General features: G+C 47.1%; 1 protein-coding gene across 3 annotated transcripts in view; it reads right to left on the bottom strand.

Annotated features, from left to right (window-relative positions):
* PAK1 (p21 (RAC1) activated kinase 1) overlaps positions 1–15,387 on the bottom strand; it is a 123,026-nt gene that overhangs the window by 36,098 nt on the left and 71,541 nt on the right. For 2 of the 3 annotated variants that reach the window (XM_040339959.1, XM_040339957.1), the window contains exons 6-7: positions 10,177–10,272; positions 235–397 (exon numbers count right to left, since the gene is read on the bottom strand). In XM_040339959.1, coding sequence (XP_040195893.1) covers positions 235–397; positions 10,177–10,272 — 259 coding nt within the window. The remainder of the gene's footprint in view (positions 1–234; positions 398–10,176; positions 10,273–15,387) is intronic. The other variant, XM_040339958.1, reaches the window with a different exon arrangement.

Below are 15,387 nucleotides of genomic sequence, written 5' to 3'. Positions count from 1 at the left end.
CGGGACGAAGTTCCTTCCAATGTCATTACATAAGTTGTCTGGGCCACGGGCAGGACAATACCTTTGGATTTGGAAATTAGCTTTTACCAATTTCCCAATTCCCAGTAATCTAATCAGCATTGATATCCGATACTTGTAATCTTGTTACCTTATCCCAACTGGACCATTCTGTATCTCACAAATTTTTATGTAAAATCAATAAAAATGTAAAACGTAAAATAAACAGATTCTTACTTAGGTTTTCCAGGACCTCCTCGTCTGTCATCTTGGGTTTCTTCTTCAACCTATCCGCTCCTTTGGCCGCGTTGTCTACCGATGGCATGCTGTTTTCTGTTGGTTCTGAAGAAGCCTCATCCTTGGCCGGCGGTGTGGGTACAACCACTGAGCGAGTATATATCTACAAACACAAACCTACAGTAACCTGGCTAGTATGAAATGAGGGTTTAGATCTTCAGCTTACGTTTAGTTATACAATCCATGTGCTAGGTGAAACTTCCAATAGACAATTGTCATATACATACAATGGAGATAAGCTTATAAGAAAACCAAATGGTAAATACTGTGGGGTTATGTATATTGAATTAGAAATAGGCCACACAAGGCTGATTTTCAGCAAAACTCCAAGCAAATACAAAGACGACCTTCAGTCCAGTTACACATTGACTAAAACCTACCCGTGGTAAACATTTTTATAGGCCAGCAGTAGAAGTAAAATACGTACTTTTTACAGGACCTCAGCCATTTGCTAGGGCAGGTGTCTCCAAACAGGCCTGTGAGCCAAATCCGGTCCGCTGCAAGATTTTATTGGGCCCTTTTATTGGGACTTTGATGGAGACCCTGATGTAAGGGGGCTGTTCTAATGGGGCCTCTTACGTAATGGAGGACATTAATGGGGACGCTCATCGAAGGGGGACTTTGAGAGGTTCAAATTTATTTGGAATTTCTTTTGCTTTGTTTTACTGAAGTTTCTTCTGTTGTTCTAAATCCCTGGTGACCAACCTATGGCCCCAGAGAGTTTAGCATGTGACCTGGGCACCAGGGATGCCGGGCAAACACAGCAGCTGACACAGACAAGCCTGGCCCATGCAAATCCATAGGGAAGTCAGGAATGCCATGCAAAAATAGCAATCGCAACAGCCTACATTGACAAGCCAGACAAATGCATGGCTGGAGGGATGACCGGGGATGCCATGTTTGACCTTTTTACTAAAAGTAACGGACCCAACAGCCGCACAAACCCGCCAAGAGCCGCAGGAGGAACTGCTCATCAGCTACCTTTATTGTTGGTGTATTTTATGTGTGATCCAAGACCACTTCTCTTATTCCAATGTGGCTCGGGAAGGTCAAAGGTTTAGACATCCCTGTTCTAAATCATACCTTGATGATCCAGGGACATAAGCACGGAATCCTGGGAATATGTCTCTGAACATACAGGGCCCTGATTGGTAATACAGGTAACCTGTGGTGCCGGGGTGAGCAACTTTTTTCCACTTTAAACTTTACAATACACAGCCCCCACCTCTGCCCTCCCCCTTACATTACACAGCCCCCCACCTCTGCCCTCCCCCTTACATTACACAGCCCCCACACCTCTGGCCCCCTTTATACTACACTACGCAGAAGGGCAGCAGGCATGGATACCCAAAGACCACGGCATTCACTGTAATAGCGACAATTACTACAGTGATTTCCAGCTTCTAGAGGGATCTCACAGCTATAATATGTAGATGGTCAGCCTGGGGCAGGGTTAAGAAGGGGTTAATTGAAGAGGGCAGGTACTTCCCCTTCAGACCTGCTTATTGCCAGCTGGGCTGAAAGTGTCAGAGAGGAGAGAGAGACAAAGCAGCACGCTGTGTGAAAAGGTCCATTGCTGGATTGTGCACTTGCTGGGTGAGCTTAACCGCTTGCCGACCGCCCACCGTAGTTTTACGGCGGCAGGTCGGCTCGGCTGCGCAAAATCACGCCTCCTGCTCGACCCTGGTGCTGATGGGAGTGCCTAGCGGGCACGATCACCGCCGGGCACCCGCGATCACTCGTGACAGAGCGAGAATCGGGAGCTGTGTGTGTAAACACACAGCTCCCGGTTCTTTCAGGGGGAGAAATGACTGACCGTCTGTTCATACAATGTATGAACAGCCATCTGTCATTTCCCCTAGTCAGTCCCACCCCCCTTCAGTTAGAACACAATGAGGGAACATAATTAACCCCTTAATCGCCACTTAGTGGTTAACCCCTTCCCTGCCAGTGACATTTTTATAGCACTGATCACTAAAAAAATGACAATGGTCCCAAAAATGTGTCAAAAGTGTCCAATGCGTCCGCCATAAGGTCGCAGTACCGATAAAAATCGCAGATCGCCGCCAAAAAAAATTATTAATAAAAATGCCATAAAACTATCCCCTATTTTGTAGACGCTATAACTTTTGCGCTAACCAATCAATAAACGCTTATTGCGATTTTTTTTACCAAAAATATGTAGAAGAATACGTATCGGCCTAAACTGAGGAAAACATTTTTTTTTATATATTTTTGGGGGATATTTATTATAGCAAAAAGTAAAAAATATTCATTTTTTTCTCAAAATTGTCGCTCTATTTTTGTTTATAGCGCAAAAAATTAAAACAGCAGAGGTGATCAAATACCACCAAAATAAAGCTCTGTTTGTGGGAAAAAAAGGACGTCAATTTTGTTTGGGAGCCACGTCGCACGACCGCGCAATTGTCAGTTACAGCGACGCAGTGCCGAATCGCAAAAAGTGGCCCGGTCATTGACCAGGAAAATGGTCCGGGGCTTAAGTGGTTAAAAAGGATGGGCCAGATTCTCGTAGATCTCCGGCGGCGTAACGTATCTCCTTTACGGTACTCCGCCGCAAGTTTTACGGGCAAGTGGCTGATTCACAAACCACTTACCTGTAAACTTGCGGCGGCGTCGCGTAAAGTCCACCCGCGCAAGCCCTCCTAATTCAAATGATCCTGGTAGGGGGCGTGGATCATTTAAATTAGGCGCGCTCCCGCGCCGATCGTACTGCGCATGCTCCGTCGGGTAAATTACCCGACGTGCATTGTGCTAAATGACGTCGCACGGACGTCATTTGTTTTGATGTTAACGTAAATGGCGTCCTGCGCCATTCACGGACGACTTACGCAAACAACGTAAAATTTTAAAATTGAGACGCGGGAACGACGGCCATACTTAACATTGAGTACGCCACCTAGGGGGCATGTTTATCTTTACGCCGCGTATCTCTTACGGAAACAACGTAAAATCACTACGACGGGCAAGCGTACGTTCGTGAATCCACGTAACTAGTCATTTGCATATTCTACGTTGACCGCAATGGAAACGCCACCTAGCGGTCAGCGTAGATATTGCAGCCTAAGATACAACGGCGCTGGCCGTCGTATCTTAGGCATGTTTAAGTGTATCTCAGTTTGAGAATACACTTAAACATACGACGGCCTTAGATTCGGACTTACGTTGGCGTATCTGCTGATACGCCGGCGTAATTCTTTGAGAATATGGCCCCCGAACACCGACTTCTGGGGTCCCCTTGCGGCTTCTCCCCGCATCAGATAACTCCCTAGGAGAAGCGCACTCACTGCCATTACTAGTAAAAACCATTAAAAAAATAAAAGTCCCTGAATCTATCCCGTAGTTTGTAGACGCGATAACTTTTGCGCAAACCAATTAATTATACGCTTTTGCAGTTTTTTTTTGTTTTTAAACAAAAATATGTAGAAGAATATATATTGGCCTAAACTGATGAATAAATTTGTTTTTTTTAGATTTTTTTTTAGATATGCAGAAAGAATTTTTTTTTTATTTTTTTTAAATTGTTGATCTTTTTTTTTTATAGTGCAAAAAAAATAAAAACCGCAGAGGTGATCAAATACCACCAAAAGAAAGCTCTATTTGTGGGGGGAAAAAATACATCAATTTTGTTTGGGTGCCGCGTCACACGACCGCGCAATTGTCAGTTAAAGCGACGCAGTGCCGAATCGCGAAAAATGGCCTGGTCATTAAGGCCCAGATTCTTGTAGAATCGCGCAAAACTGTCTGGGCATAACGTATCTCATTTACATTACGCCGCTGCAAGTTTTATTTAAGTTTTATTCACAAAGCACTTGCGTGTAACGTTGCGGCGGCGTAACGTAAATCACTCGGCGCAAGCCCGCCTAATTCAAATTAGGCGGTTAGGGGGCGTGTAGCATTTAAATTAAGCGCAAAAAATATCCCAGGGTGCATTGCTCCAAATGACGTCGCAAGGACGTCATTGGTTTCTTGTACAAAGAGGGACGTCATTGGTTTCGACGTGAACGTAAATGGCGTCCAGCCCCATTCATAGACGACTTACGCAAACGACGTAAATTTACAAATTTCGACGCGGGAACGACGGCCATACTTAACATTGATTGCGCCTCATATACCCAGGGGCAACTTTACGCCGAGGCAAGCCTAATGTAAACGTCGTAACTTTACTGCGTCGTACGTTCCGGAATTTGCGTATCTAGCTAATTTGCATACTCGACGGGGAAAACGACGGAGGCGACACCTAGCGGACAAAAAAAAAAAATTGCATTTAAGATCCGACGGCGTAAGAGCCTTACAAGCCTGTCGGAATTTAATGGTTATCTATGCGTAACTGATTCTAAGAATCAGTCGCATAGATACGACGGCCCAGATTAGGACTTACGACGGCGTACATGGCGTTGCGCCGTCGTAAGCCCTTTGAGAATCTGGGCCTAAGGGCGCAAATCCTTCCGGGGGCTGAAATGGTTAACTTCTCCATTCTTGCTATTTTTTTTTTGCTGATTGAAAGGCGCACACAATGGCAGACCTTTTGTCGTGAAACGAGATTAAAATAAAATAAGTACATCTACAATGTTCAGTCCGCTTCCTGCTAATCACAGTTTATAAATCGGTATGGGAAGGAGTCTGGCCTGGGCTGCTTGTTTACTCCCCCTACAATCATACTCCAGAAGACATAATTAGACCTGCTTGTGAAGACAGATAATAATTGTTTGTCTATGTGGCCCTCCCGGTTTCAGGCACTTAGGGGGAGTTCTAATGGTAAACCAGACAAAGAAGGAGCAGTTTCACACTCTAGTCTGGTGTACACAATGGCCCGGATTCAAAAAGAATTGCGCTCTATTTGCGGAGGCGCAGGGCAACGATTTTGCCCTGCGCCCCCGCAAATATTTTACGCTGCCCTCGATTCACTGAGCAGTAGCTCCGTAAATTGCGAGGGCGCGCCGGCAAAATTGCCCGGCGTAAGCGCGCGCAATGTAAATGATCCCGCCGGGGGCGGGAATCATTTCAATTAGGCGCGCTCCCGCGCCGAGCGTAGAGCGCATGCTCCGTTGGGAAACTTTCCCGACGTGCATTGCGGCAATTGACGTCTTCAAAGTGAACGTGAATGGCGTCCAGCGCCATTCACGATTCACTTACGCAAACGACGTAAAATTCGAACGTCGCGACGCGGGAACGCCGGGTATAGTTTAGCATTGGCTGCCCCTGCTATTAGAAGGGGCAGCCTTACGCTAAACACGCCGTACGGAAACGACGTAACTTGAGTACGCAGGGGGCGCGCAACATTGTGAATCGGCGTAAGTATGCAATTTGCATACTATACGCTGACCACAATGGGAACGCCCCCTAGCGGTCATCGCAAGAATGCAGCCTAAAATCTGCGTGGCATAAGAGCCTTATGCCACGCAGATTTTAGGCTGCAGTCGGCGTAACGAGTTCTCTGATTCAGGAGAACTCGTTACGCCGGCGCAAGTCAGCAATTGCGCTGCGTAACTATGGTTACGCAGGCGCAATTGCTTACTGAATCTGGGCCAATGGGGCTTTTTTCCTAAACGAGTAAAGATGGTTACTTAGCAAAGTGTAGTCAACCTCTTGCCTACCAAGGTAGGTTTATAAAAACGGCATGGTAGATAAGTGGGGAAATCAACCTCACTGCTGCCTTAGGAGACAGCAAAGAGCATTCAGAGTAAAGTGATCCAAGCGGCTCTAGAGATCAATTTTACGGGGGTCTCAATGTGCAGCTTGCCCGCCGGCGGGACCCATGGTGGTTCCCGGGTTCTCCCTTTCCTCCGGGGAAAACTGGGATCATGCCACCCATGTAAGTTAACAGGGCCGCGCCGCACTTGCAGCACAGTGGTGTGGGCTGTTACGGGTTAACCAATTTCTCCTTTGTCAACCCCCTTCTGAAAAGCGATCCACCACGAATCAATCCTCAAATGGCCAACACAAGCATATGCAAGCCCTTGCTGAGCTCAGTAAATAGGCTGAATCCATGTTCCCAGTGGCGATCCTGACCTCGCTGGGGCCCTAAGCAAAATGACATCACACCACTAAAGTTGAGAAGCGGGGGGGGGGGGGGGGGGGGGGGGACTGCCGAAAATGACATGTCTCAATAAATTTGAGGAGCAGAGAATCGCGCAGGGGGGGGGGGGGGGTTGCTGCCGACTGTGACATGTGTCACATTAAAGATTAAAGTTGAGAAGCGGGGGTGTTCTGCTGTCGGAAATTACATCTTACATTAACCACTTAAGCCCCGGACCTTTAGGCAGCTAAATGCCCAGGCCAGTTTTTGTGATTCGGCACTGCGTCGATTTAACAGACAATTGCGCGGTCGTGCGACGTGGCTCCCAAACAAAATTGGCGTCCTTTTTTTCCCCACAAATAGAGCTTTCTTTTGGTGGTATTTGATCACCTCTGCGGTTTTTATTTTTTGCGCTATAAACAAAAATAGAGCGACAATTTTGAAAAAAATTCAATATGTTTTGCTTTTTGCTATAATAAATATCCCCCAAAAACATATATAAAATATTTTTTTTCCTCAGTTTAGGCCGATACGTATTCTTCTACATATTTTTGGTAAAAAAAACAATCACAATAAGTGTTTATCGATTGGTTTGCGCAAAATTTATAGCGTTTACAAAATAGGGGATAGTTTTATTGCATTCTTATTAATAATTTTTTTTTACTACTATTGGCGGTGATCAGCGATTTTTTTCGTGACTGCGACATTATGGCGGACACTTCGGAAAATTTTTACACATTTTTGGGACCATTGTCATTTTCACAGCAAAAAATGCATTTAAATTGCATTCTTTATTGTGAAAATGACAGTTGCAGTTTGGGAGTTAACCACAGGGGGCGCTGAAGGAGTTAGTGTTCACCTAGTGTGTGTTTACAACTGTAGGGGGGTGTGGCTGTAGGACTGACGTCATTGATCGAGTCTCCCTATAAAAGGGATCACTCGATCGATACGCCTCCACAGTGAAGCACGGGGAAGCCGTGTTTACATACGGCTCTCCCCGTTCTTCAGCTCCAGGGAGCGATCGCGACGGAGCGGCTAGAAACGAATAGCCGCGCTGTCGTCCCGGATCGCTCCCCGAGGTAAGCCGCCCGTCGCACGCAGCGGAGGGGGTCCCGATCGGACCCCCCACCCGCTAGAAGGCAGGGACGTATATATACGCCCATCTGCCTGTACGTGCCATTCTGTGGACGTAAATAGGCGTGCGGCGGGCGTTAAGTGGTTAAAGTGAGAAGCGGGGGGTGCTGACTTCTTACCTCTTCTCCCATGCAGCCAGCGAGTTGAGAAGCGGGGTGAGGGGCCAAAAATTACTTCTCACCAGGCAGGGCCTCTAGTAATTTGGGGGGACCTCCGCAGCTTTGCGGGGCCCTAGGCGGCTTGCATAGTGAGCCTATAGGGCAGATCGGCCCTGCATGTTTCCTTCAATCACTAAGATGACGTTGTGTTCCCTTCAACCAACAGACATAGGAGAAGTTTGGTGCTAGTTTAGTCATTTATGCCCAGTGAATATTCATAAAGGTTCTTATTTAGGCTACAGAAGTAGCACAATCTGGACTACAGTATCTGTCTCTCAGACCCGAGTCCAGAAATTAATAAAGTTTTTTCACACTAGACAAGGCTTGGCTGAAGGACAGATGATATCTACTGATATTTAAAGGATTTCCCCATCCCCTTAGCGAGCAAGCAGATGCATGGAGATCTTTGCACTGCAGGTCTTCAGGTACAGCTTCCTCTCCAGCAAGGAGAACAGTGAGAAGAACAGTAGTGACATCACCAAATTTCACTCCAAATCTCCTTAGCCTAGCAGTCAGAGGCAGCAGTGTCATAGAACTCACACTGCAGATATACACTTTGATGCTACAGAACAGGAGTGCCTAGGCACGGTCACATGGCAGAAAGTGCATTGCCTCCAAAATACAGATCTTATCAGGGTACTGCTTTGGTCACAATTGACACTTCTAGATGTTCCTTAAAAGATAGCAAATCTTCCCCTATTTGTTCAGATTCACTTTAACTGACTCAATGACAGTAAAAGTGAGCTCTAGAACAGACATAAGACTTCTAAGAACCTTTTCATCTCATAGACCTTCTGATCTAGAGAGGATCTTCCTTTTGGTCATCATAGATTTTCTGACCTGAAGATGACCAGCTAATAGCTCTCATAGCTCTTCTGATCTGGAGATGATCTCCTTCCTGGTCAGCTCATAGATCTTTTGATCTGGGGATGATCTCCCCCCTGGTCATCTCAGAACTCTTCTGATCTGGAGATCAACCTTCTGATGCTCCTATAACTCTTCTGATCTGGAGATGACCTCCCGTCTGGTTATATCATAGATCTTCTGATCTGGAGATGACCTCTCATCTGGTTATATCATGGATCTTCTGATCTGGAGATGACCTCCCGTCTGGTTATCTCATGGATCTTCTGATCTGGAGATGACCTCCCGTCTGGTTATCTCATGGATCTTCTGATCTGGAGATGACCTCCCGTCTGGTTATCTCATGGATCTTCTGATCTGGAGATGACCTCCCGTCTGGTTATCTCATGGATCTTCTGATCTGGAGATGACCTCCCGTCTGGTTATCTCATGGATCTTCTGATCTGGAGATGACCTCCCGTCTGGTTATCTCATGGATCTTCTGATCTGGAGATGACCTCCCGTCTGGTTATCTCATGGATCTTCTGATCTGGAGATGACCTCCCGTCTGGTTATCTCATGGATCTTCTGATCTGGAGATGACCTCCCGTCTGGTTATCTCATGGCTCTTCTGATCTGGAGATGACCTCCCGTCTGGTTATCTCATGGATCTTCTGATCTGGAGATGACCTCCCGTCTGGTTATCTCATGGATCTTCTGATCTGGAGATGACCAACTAATAGCTCTCATAGCTCTTCTGATCTGGAGATGATCTCCCTCCTGGTCATCTCAAAAGTCTTCTGATCTGGAGATGACCTCCCGTCTGGTTATCTCATAGAACTTCTGATCTGGAGATGACCAGCTAATAGCTCTCATAGCTCTTCTGATCTAAGGTGATCTCCCTCCTGGTCATCTCATAACTTTCTGATCTGGAGATCTCCCTTCTAGTCATCTCATAACTCTTCTGATCTGGAGATGACCTACCGTCTGGTCATCTCATAGATCTTCTGATTTGGAGATGACCAGCTAGTAGCTCTCATAGCTCTTCTGATCTAGAGATGATCTCCCTCCTGGTCATCTCAAAACTCTTCTGATCTGGAGATGACCTCCCGTCTGGTTATCTCATAGATCTTCTGATCTGGAGATGACCAGCTAATAGCTCTCATAGCTCTTCTGATCTGTGGATGATCTCTCTCCTGGTCATCTCAGAACTTTCTGATCTGGAGATGACCTACCGTCTGGTCTGCTCATAGATCTTCTGATCTGGAGATGACCAGCTAATAGCTCTCATCGCTCTTCTGATCTGGAGATGATCTCCCTCCTGGTTATCACAAAACTCTTCTGATCTGGAGATCTCCCTTCTGGCCATCTCATAACTTTTCTGATCTGGAGATGACCTCCCGTCTGGCTATCTCATAGATCTTCTGATCTGGAGATGACCAACTAATAGCTCTCATAGCTCTTTGATCTGAAGATGATCTCCCTCCTGGTCATCTCAAAACTCTTCCGATCTGGAGATGACCTCCCGTCTGGTTATCTCATAGATCTTCTGATCTAAGGTGATCTCCCTCCTGGTCATCTCATAACTTTCTGATCTGGAGATCTCCCTTCTAGTCATCTCATAACTCTTCTGATCTGGAGATGACCAGCCAATAGCTCTCATAGCTCTTCTGATCTGGAGATGACCAGAGAAAAGCTCAGTTTACATACCGATTTGGTGTACTCAGGACGTGGAGCGACTGCGGGCGGTGAGTCTGGCTCTTTGATATCTTCAAAAACGGGAGTCTCTGATGCACCTGTTGAATTCTGCAATCAAAACATACATACTCTGTATAAGAGGGTAGTGCCATTACATGTCTAAAACCAAGGTCAGTCTGAGGGGTGGGCAAGAGAGGCAACCTCTTTGGGCTCTACAGCAGGAGGAGGGTGCATAAAGGGCAGAACCTGCAACTCATGCTGTTGAAGTAGTTTAGAGCTTGTGTGGGTGGAGGTGGTGGCCGAACGTACTGCGCATGCTCCGTCGGGAACATTTTTCCGACGTGCATTGCGGTAAATGACGTCGCAAGGACGTCATTGGCTTCGACGTGAACGTAAATGGCGTCCAGCGCCATTCACAAACGAGTTACGCAAACGACGCAAAATTTGAAAATCGCGACGCGGGAACGACGTCCATACTTACCATTGGCTGCGCCTCCTATTAGCAGGAGCAGCCTTACGGCGAAAACGACGTACGCAAACGACGTAAAAAACGAGCGCCGGCCGCGCGTACGTTTGTGAATCGGCGTAAGTATGCAATTTGAATACTCTACGATGACAACTACGGGTGGGCCACCTAGCGGCCAGCGTCAGAATGCACCCTAAGATACGACGGCATAAGAGACTTATGCCAGTCGTATCTTAGGCTACAGTCGGCGTATCTAGCTTTCTGAATGCAGAAAGTAGATACGCCGGCGCTACTTAGCAATTACGCTGCGTATCTATGGATACGCAGGCGTAATTGCTTTCTGAATCTACCCCATTGTGTATGGGGTCTTAGTGATGTGGAGCAACCTTTCCCAGTCATTCTAAGCCAGGGCAGCCTCACTCTCTCTAACACAGCAGTCTCTTTAGGGATTTTGCATCATCATGCGCAATCTTATAAAAAAAAATGGAATTCAGATTGTGCCTGAACATTGAATCCTATTTATTATTTATTTTATAATATAATCTTTATCTGAATTTATATTTTAGTTTTCTGAAGAACGACTATTTAAAAATAAAAAGCTTTTACACACGCAATGCAACATTGGCACCTCTGCTGTCTTTAGAAAGAAGCCAACACTGCAATGCCCCTACGCCAGTCTACGCAAGGTCCACATTACAATGACCAGTGAAGATGGGCTGGGAAATAAATGATTGCTCCTTAGGAGTGTTGCTCACGAATATTCGTATTGCGAATATTCGGCTCGAATATGGCATATTCGAGTCTTCGCGATATATTTCGAATTTCGCGGTGAATATTCGCTATTCCGAATATTCAAATGTTTTCAATTTTATTTTTAGAACAGATCACATCCTAGAGATCTCCATCGACGTCTAAAAGCATTGCTGGTATGATTAGAGACCTTGGGCCGAGTAGCTGAAGCGATCACTTTATCTTGCCGAAAAATCGCAATGCGATTATTCGGCAATCGGAATATCGCGCGATTATTTTCTCCGCCCTTCTTTTGCATCAGAGCCAATCAGAGTTCTCCTACCGCAGTTGTCGAAATTCCGCAATAAATATCGCATTCGCATTTTGCGAAATTTCGATAAAATATCACGAATATTCGGAGCCAATCAGAGGGCTCCTACCGCAGTTGTCGAAATTCCGCAATAAATATCGCATTCGCATTTTGCGAAATTTCGATAAAATATCACGAATATTATGAGCCAATCAGAGGGCTCCTACCGCAGTTGTCGAAATTCCGCAATAAATATCGCATTCGCATTTTGCGAAATTTCGATAAAATATCACGAATATTCTGAGCCAATCAGAGTGCTCCTACCGCAGTTGTGGAAATTTCGCAATTATTTTCGCATTCGCAATAGAGAAATTTCGCAAACATTTCATTTCGATAAAATATCACGAATATTCGAATTTAGCGAATATTTCTCGAATATTCGGCTATATATTCGTGATATATCGCGAAATCGAATATGGCGTATTCTGCTCAACACTATTCCTTAGTCAGTCTCTTCAGCATAGAAGACCACCAACAGCTTTGTCAAAGCCACAGGAAGCCTCGGAGCTCCTTTAACTTGTCAGGCCCCGTACACACGGCCGAGGAACTCGACGTGCCAAGCACGTCGAGTTCCTCGTCGAGTTCTGGGATGAAGCCGCCGAGGAGCTCGGCGGGCCGCCTTCTCCCATAGAACAACGAGAAAATAGAGAACATGTTGTCTATTATCTCGACGAGCTCCTCGGCGGCTCCATCGAGCCAAAAGTGTACAGACGACAGAGTTTCTCGGCAGAATCCGGGTTGTGACCGAGTTTCTCGGTGAATTCTGCCGAGAAACTCTGTCGTGTGTACGAGGCCTCAGGAGCGGGTTAAAGGCCAGATATCAAGCTTGCGGATCCCCAATAATGCCGCCTTGGCTTTGTGGATTCCATTACAATATAATCATAGGGCTGGAAATCCCCTGAACACATCATACGACACAGTAAATTACAAACATACAGCGCCGGGGGGGTGCCAAGTTATTGTGGCCAAGACGTGGAAATCAAAGTCTCCTCTGCGAACACTGCCAAGAATGAATGTGCCAGCACTCTAATTACTCAAAAACACAGTTTCCTGGTAAGCAGGCTTGCCTTGCAGCTCTGGGGTGCTGAGCTCGGCTCCCACTAGGAACACTATCCGGGGTGACTTCTATGTTCTAGCCACGTTTCCAAATGTTTCTACTGGAAACATACAGCAGCTTCACTGGCTTCTGACCAAACAGGCTTCAAAAATTGTCAATGCGTGCATCATACCCTATGAATTCCTGTCCTGCACATACTTCTACCCGTCATACCCTCTACATGCCTCTATCGCACATACTGCACGATGTTATACCCTCTACATGCCTCTATCGCACATACTGCACGATGTTATACCCTCTGCACTACTCTCCTGCACATACTGCCCACCGTCATACCCTCTGCATGCCTCTACAGCACATACTGCTCACCGTCATACCCTCTGCATGCCTCCAACGCACATACTGCCCACCGTCATACCCTCTGCATGCCTCTACTGCACATACTGCCCACCGTCATACCCTCTGCATGCCTCTAACGCACATACTGCTCACCGTCATACCCTCTGCATGCCTCTAATGCACATACTGCTCACCGTCATACCCTCTGCATGCCTCTACTGCACATACTGCCCACCGTTATACCCTTTGCATGCCTCTAACGCACATACTGCTCGCCGTCATACCCTCTGCATGCCTCTACTGCACATACTGCCCACCGTTATACCCTTTGCATGCCTCTAATGCACATACTGCTCGCCGTCATACCCTCTGCATGCCTCTACTGCACATACTGCTCACCGTCATACCCTCTGCATGCCTCTACTGCACATACTGCCCACCGTTATACCCTTTGCATGCCTCTAACGCACATACTGCTCGCCATCATACCCTCTGCATGCCTCTACTGCACATACTGCCCGCCGTTATACCCTCTGCATTCCTCTAACGCACATACTGCTCACCGTCATACCCTCTGCATGCCTCCAACGCACATACTGCTCACCGTCATAACCTCTGCATGCCTCCAACGCACATACTGCTCACCGTCATACCCTCTGCATGCCTCTACCGCACATACTGTTCACTGTCATACCCTCTGCATGCCTCCAACGCACATACTGCTCACCGTCATACCCTCTGCATGCCTCTACTGCACATACTGCTCACCATTATACCCTCTGCATGCCTCTACCGCACATACTGCTCGCTGTTATACCCTCTGCACTACTCTCCTGCACATACTGCCCACCGTTATACCCTCTGCATGCCTCTAACGCACATACTGCTCACTGTCATACCCTCTGCATGCCTCTAACGCACATAATGCTCACCGTCATACCCTCTGCATGCCTCTACCGCACATACTGTTCACTGTCATACCCTCTGCATGCCTCCAACGCACATACTGCTCACGTCATACCCTCTACCGCACATACTGTTCACCGTCATACCCTCTGCATGCCTCTACCGCACATACTGCTCACTGTCATACCCTCGGCATGCCTCTAACTCACATACTGCTCACCGTCATATCCTCTGCATGCCTCTACCGCACATACTGCTCACCGTCATACCCTCTGCATGCCTCTACTGCACATACTGTTCATCATCATACCCTCTGCATTCCTCTACCGCACATACTGCCCACCGTCATACCCTCTGCATGCCTCTAACGCACATACTGTTCACCATCATAACCTCTGCATGCCTCTACTGCACATACTGCTCACCATTATACCCTCTGCATGCCTCTACCGCACATACTGCTCGCTGTTATACCCTCTGCACTCCTCCCCTGCACATACTGCCCACAGTCATACCCTCTGCATGCCTCTACCGCACATACTGCCCACAGTTATACCCTCTGCATGCCTCTACCACACATACTGCACGCTGTTATACCCTCTGCACTCCTCTCCTGCACATACTGCCCACGGTCATACCCTCTGCATGCCTCCAACACACATACTGCTCACCGTCATACCCTCTGCATGCCTCTAACGCACATCCTGTTCACCGTCATACCCTCTGCATGCCTTTACTGCACATACTGCTCACCATTATACCCTCTGCATGCCTCTACCGCACATACTGCTCACCATTATACCCTCTGCATGCCTCTACCGCACATACTGCTCACCGTCATACCCTCTGCATGCCTCTACTGCACATACTGTTCATCATCATACCCTCTGCATTCCTCTACCGCACATACTGCCCACCATCATACCCTCTGCATGCCTCCAACGCACATACTGTTCACCGTCATACCCTCTGCATGCCTCTAACACACATACTGTTCACCATCATAACCTCTGCATGCCTCTACCGCACATACTCCCCGCTGTTATACCCCATGCACTCCGGCAAATTCTTCCACCTGTCATACCCTCTGCCCTCCTTTCCTGCACATACTGCCCACCGTTATAGCTTCTGCATGCCACTCCCACACATTCTGCCTGCTGTCATATCCTCTGCACTCCTCTTCTGTACATACTTCCCCCTGTCATACCCTTCACACTACTCTCCTGTACATATTGAACACCAGTGGCCACTGGAGCTCAATTTTTCCGAATAGAGAATATCAATTGTGCTTCTCCCACACATACTGCCTGCTGTCATATCCTCTGTACTCCTCTTCTGCACATACTGCCCACTGTC

This window comes from Rana temporaria, chromosome 2, assembly GCF_905171775.1.
Source record: "Rana temporaria chromosome 2, aRanTem1.1, whole genome shotgun sequence".
Taxonomy (NCBI): Eukaryota; Metazoa; Chordata; class Amphibia; order Anura; family Ranidae; genus Rana; species Rana temporaria.
Note: the sequence above shows the minus strand (reverse complement) of the source record. Positions and strands in the feature narration are given on the sequence as shown.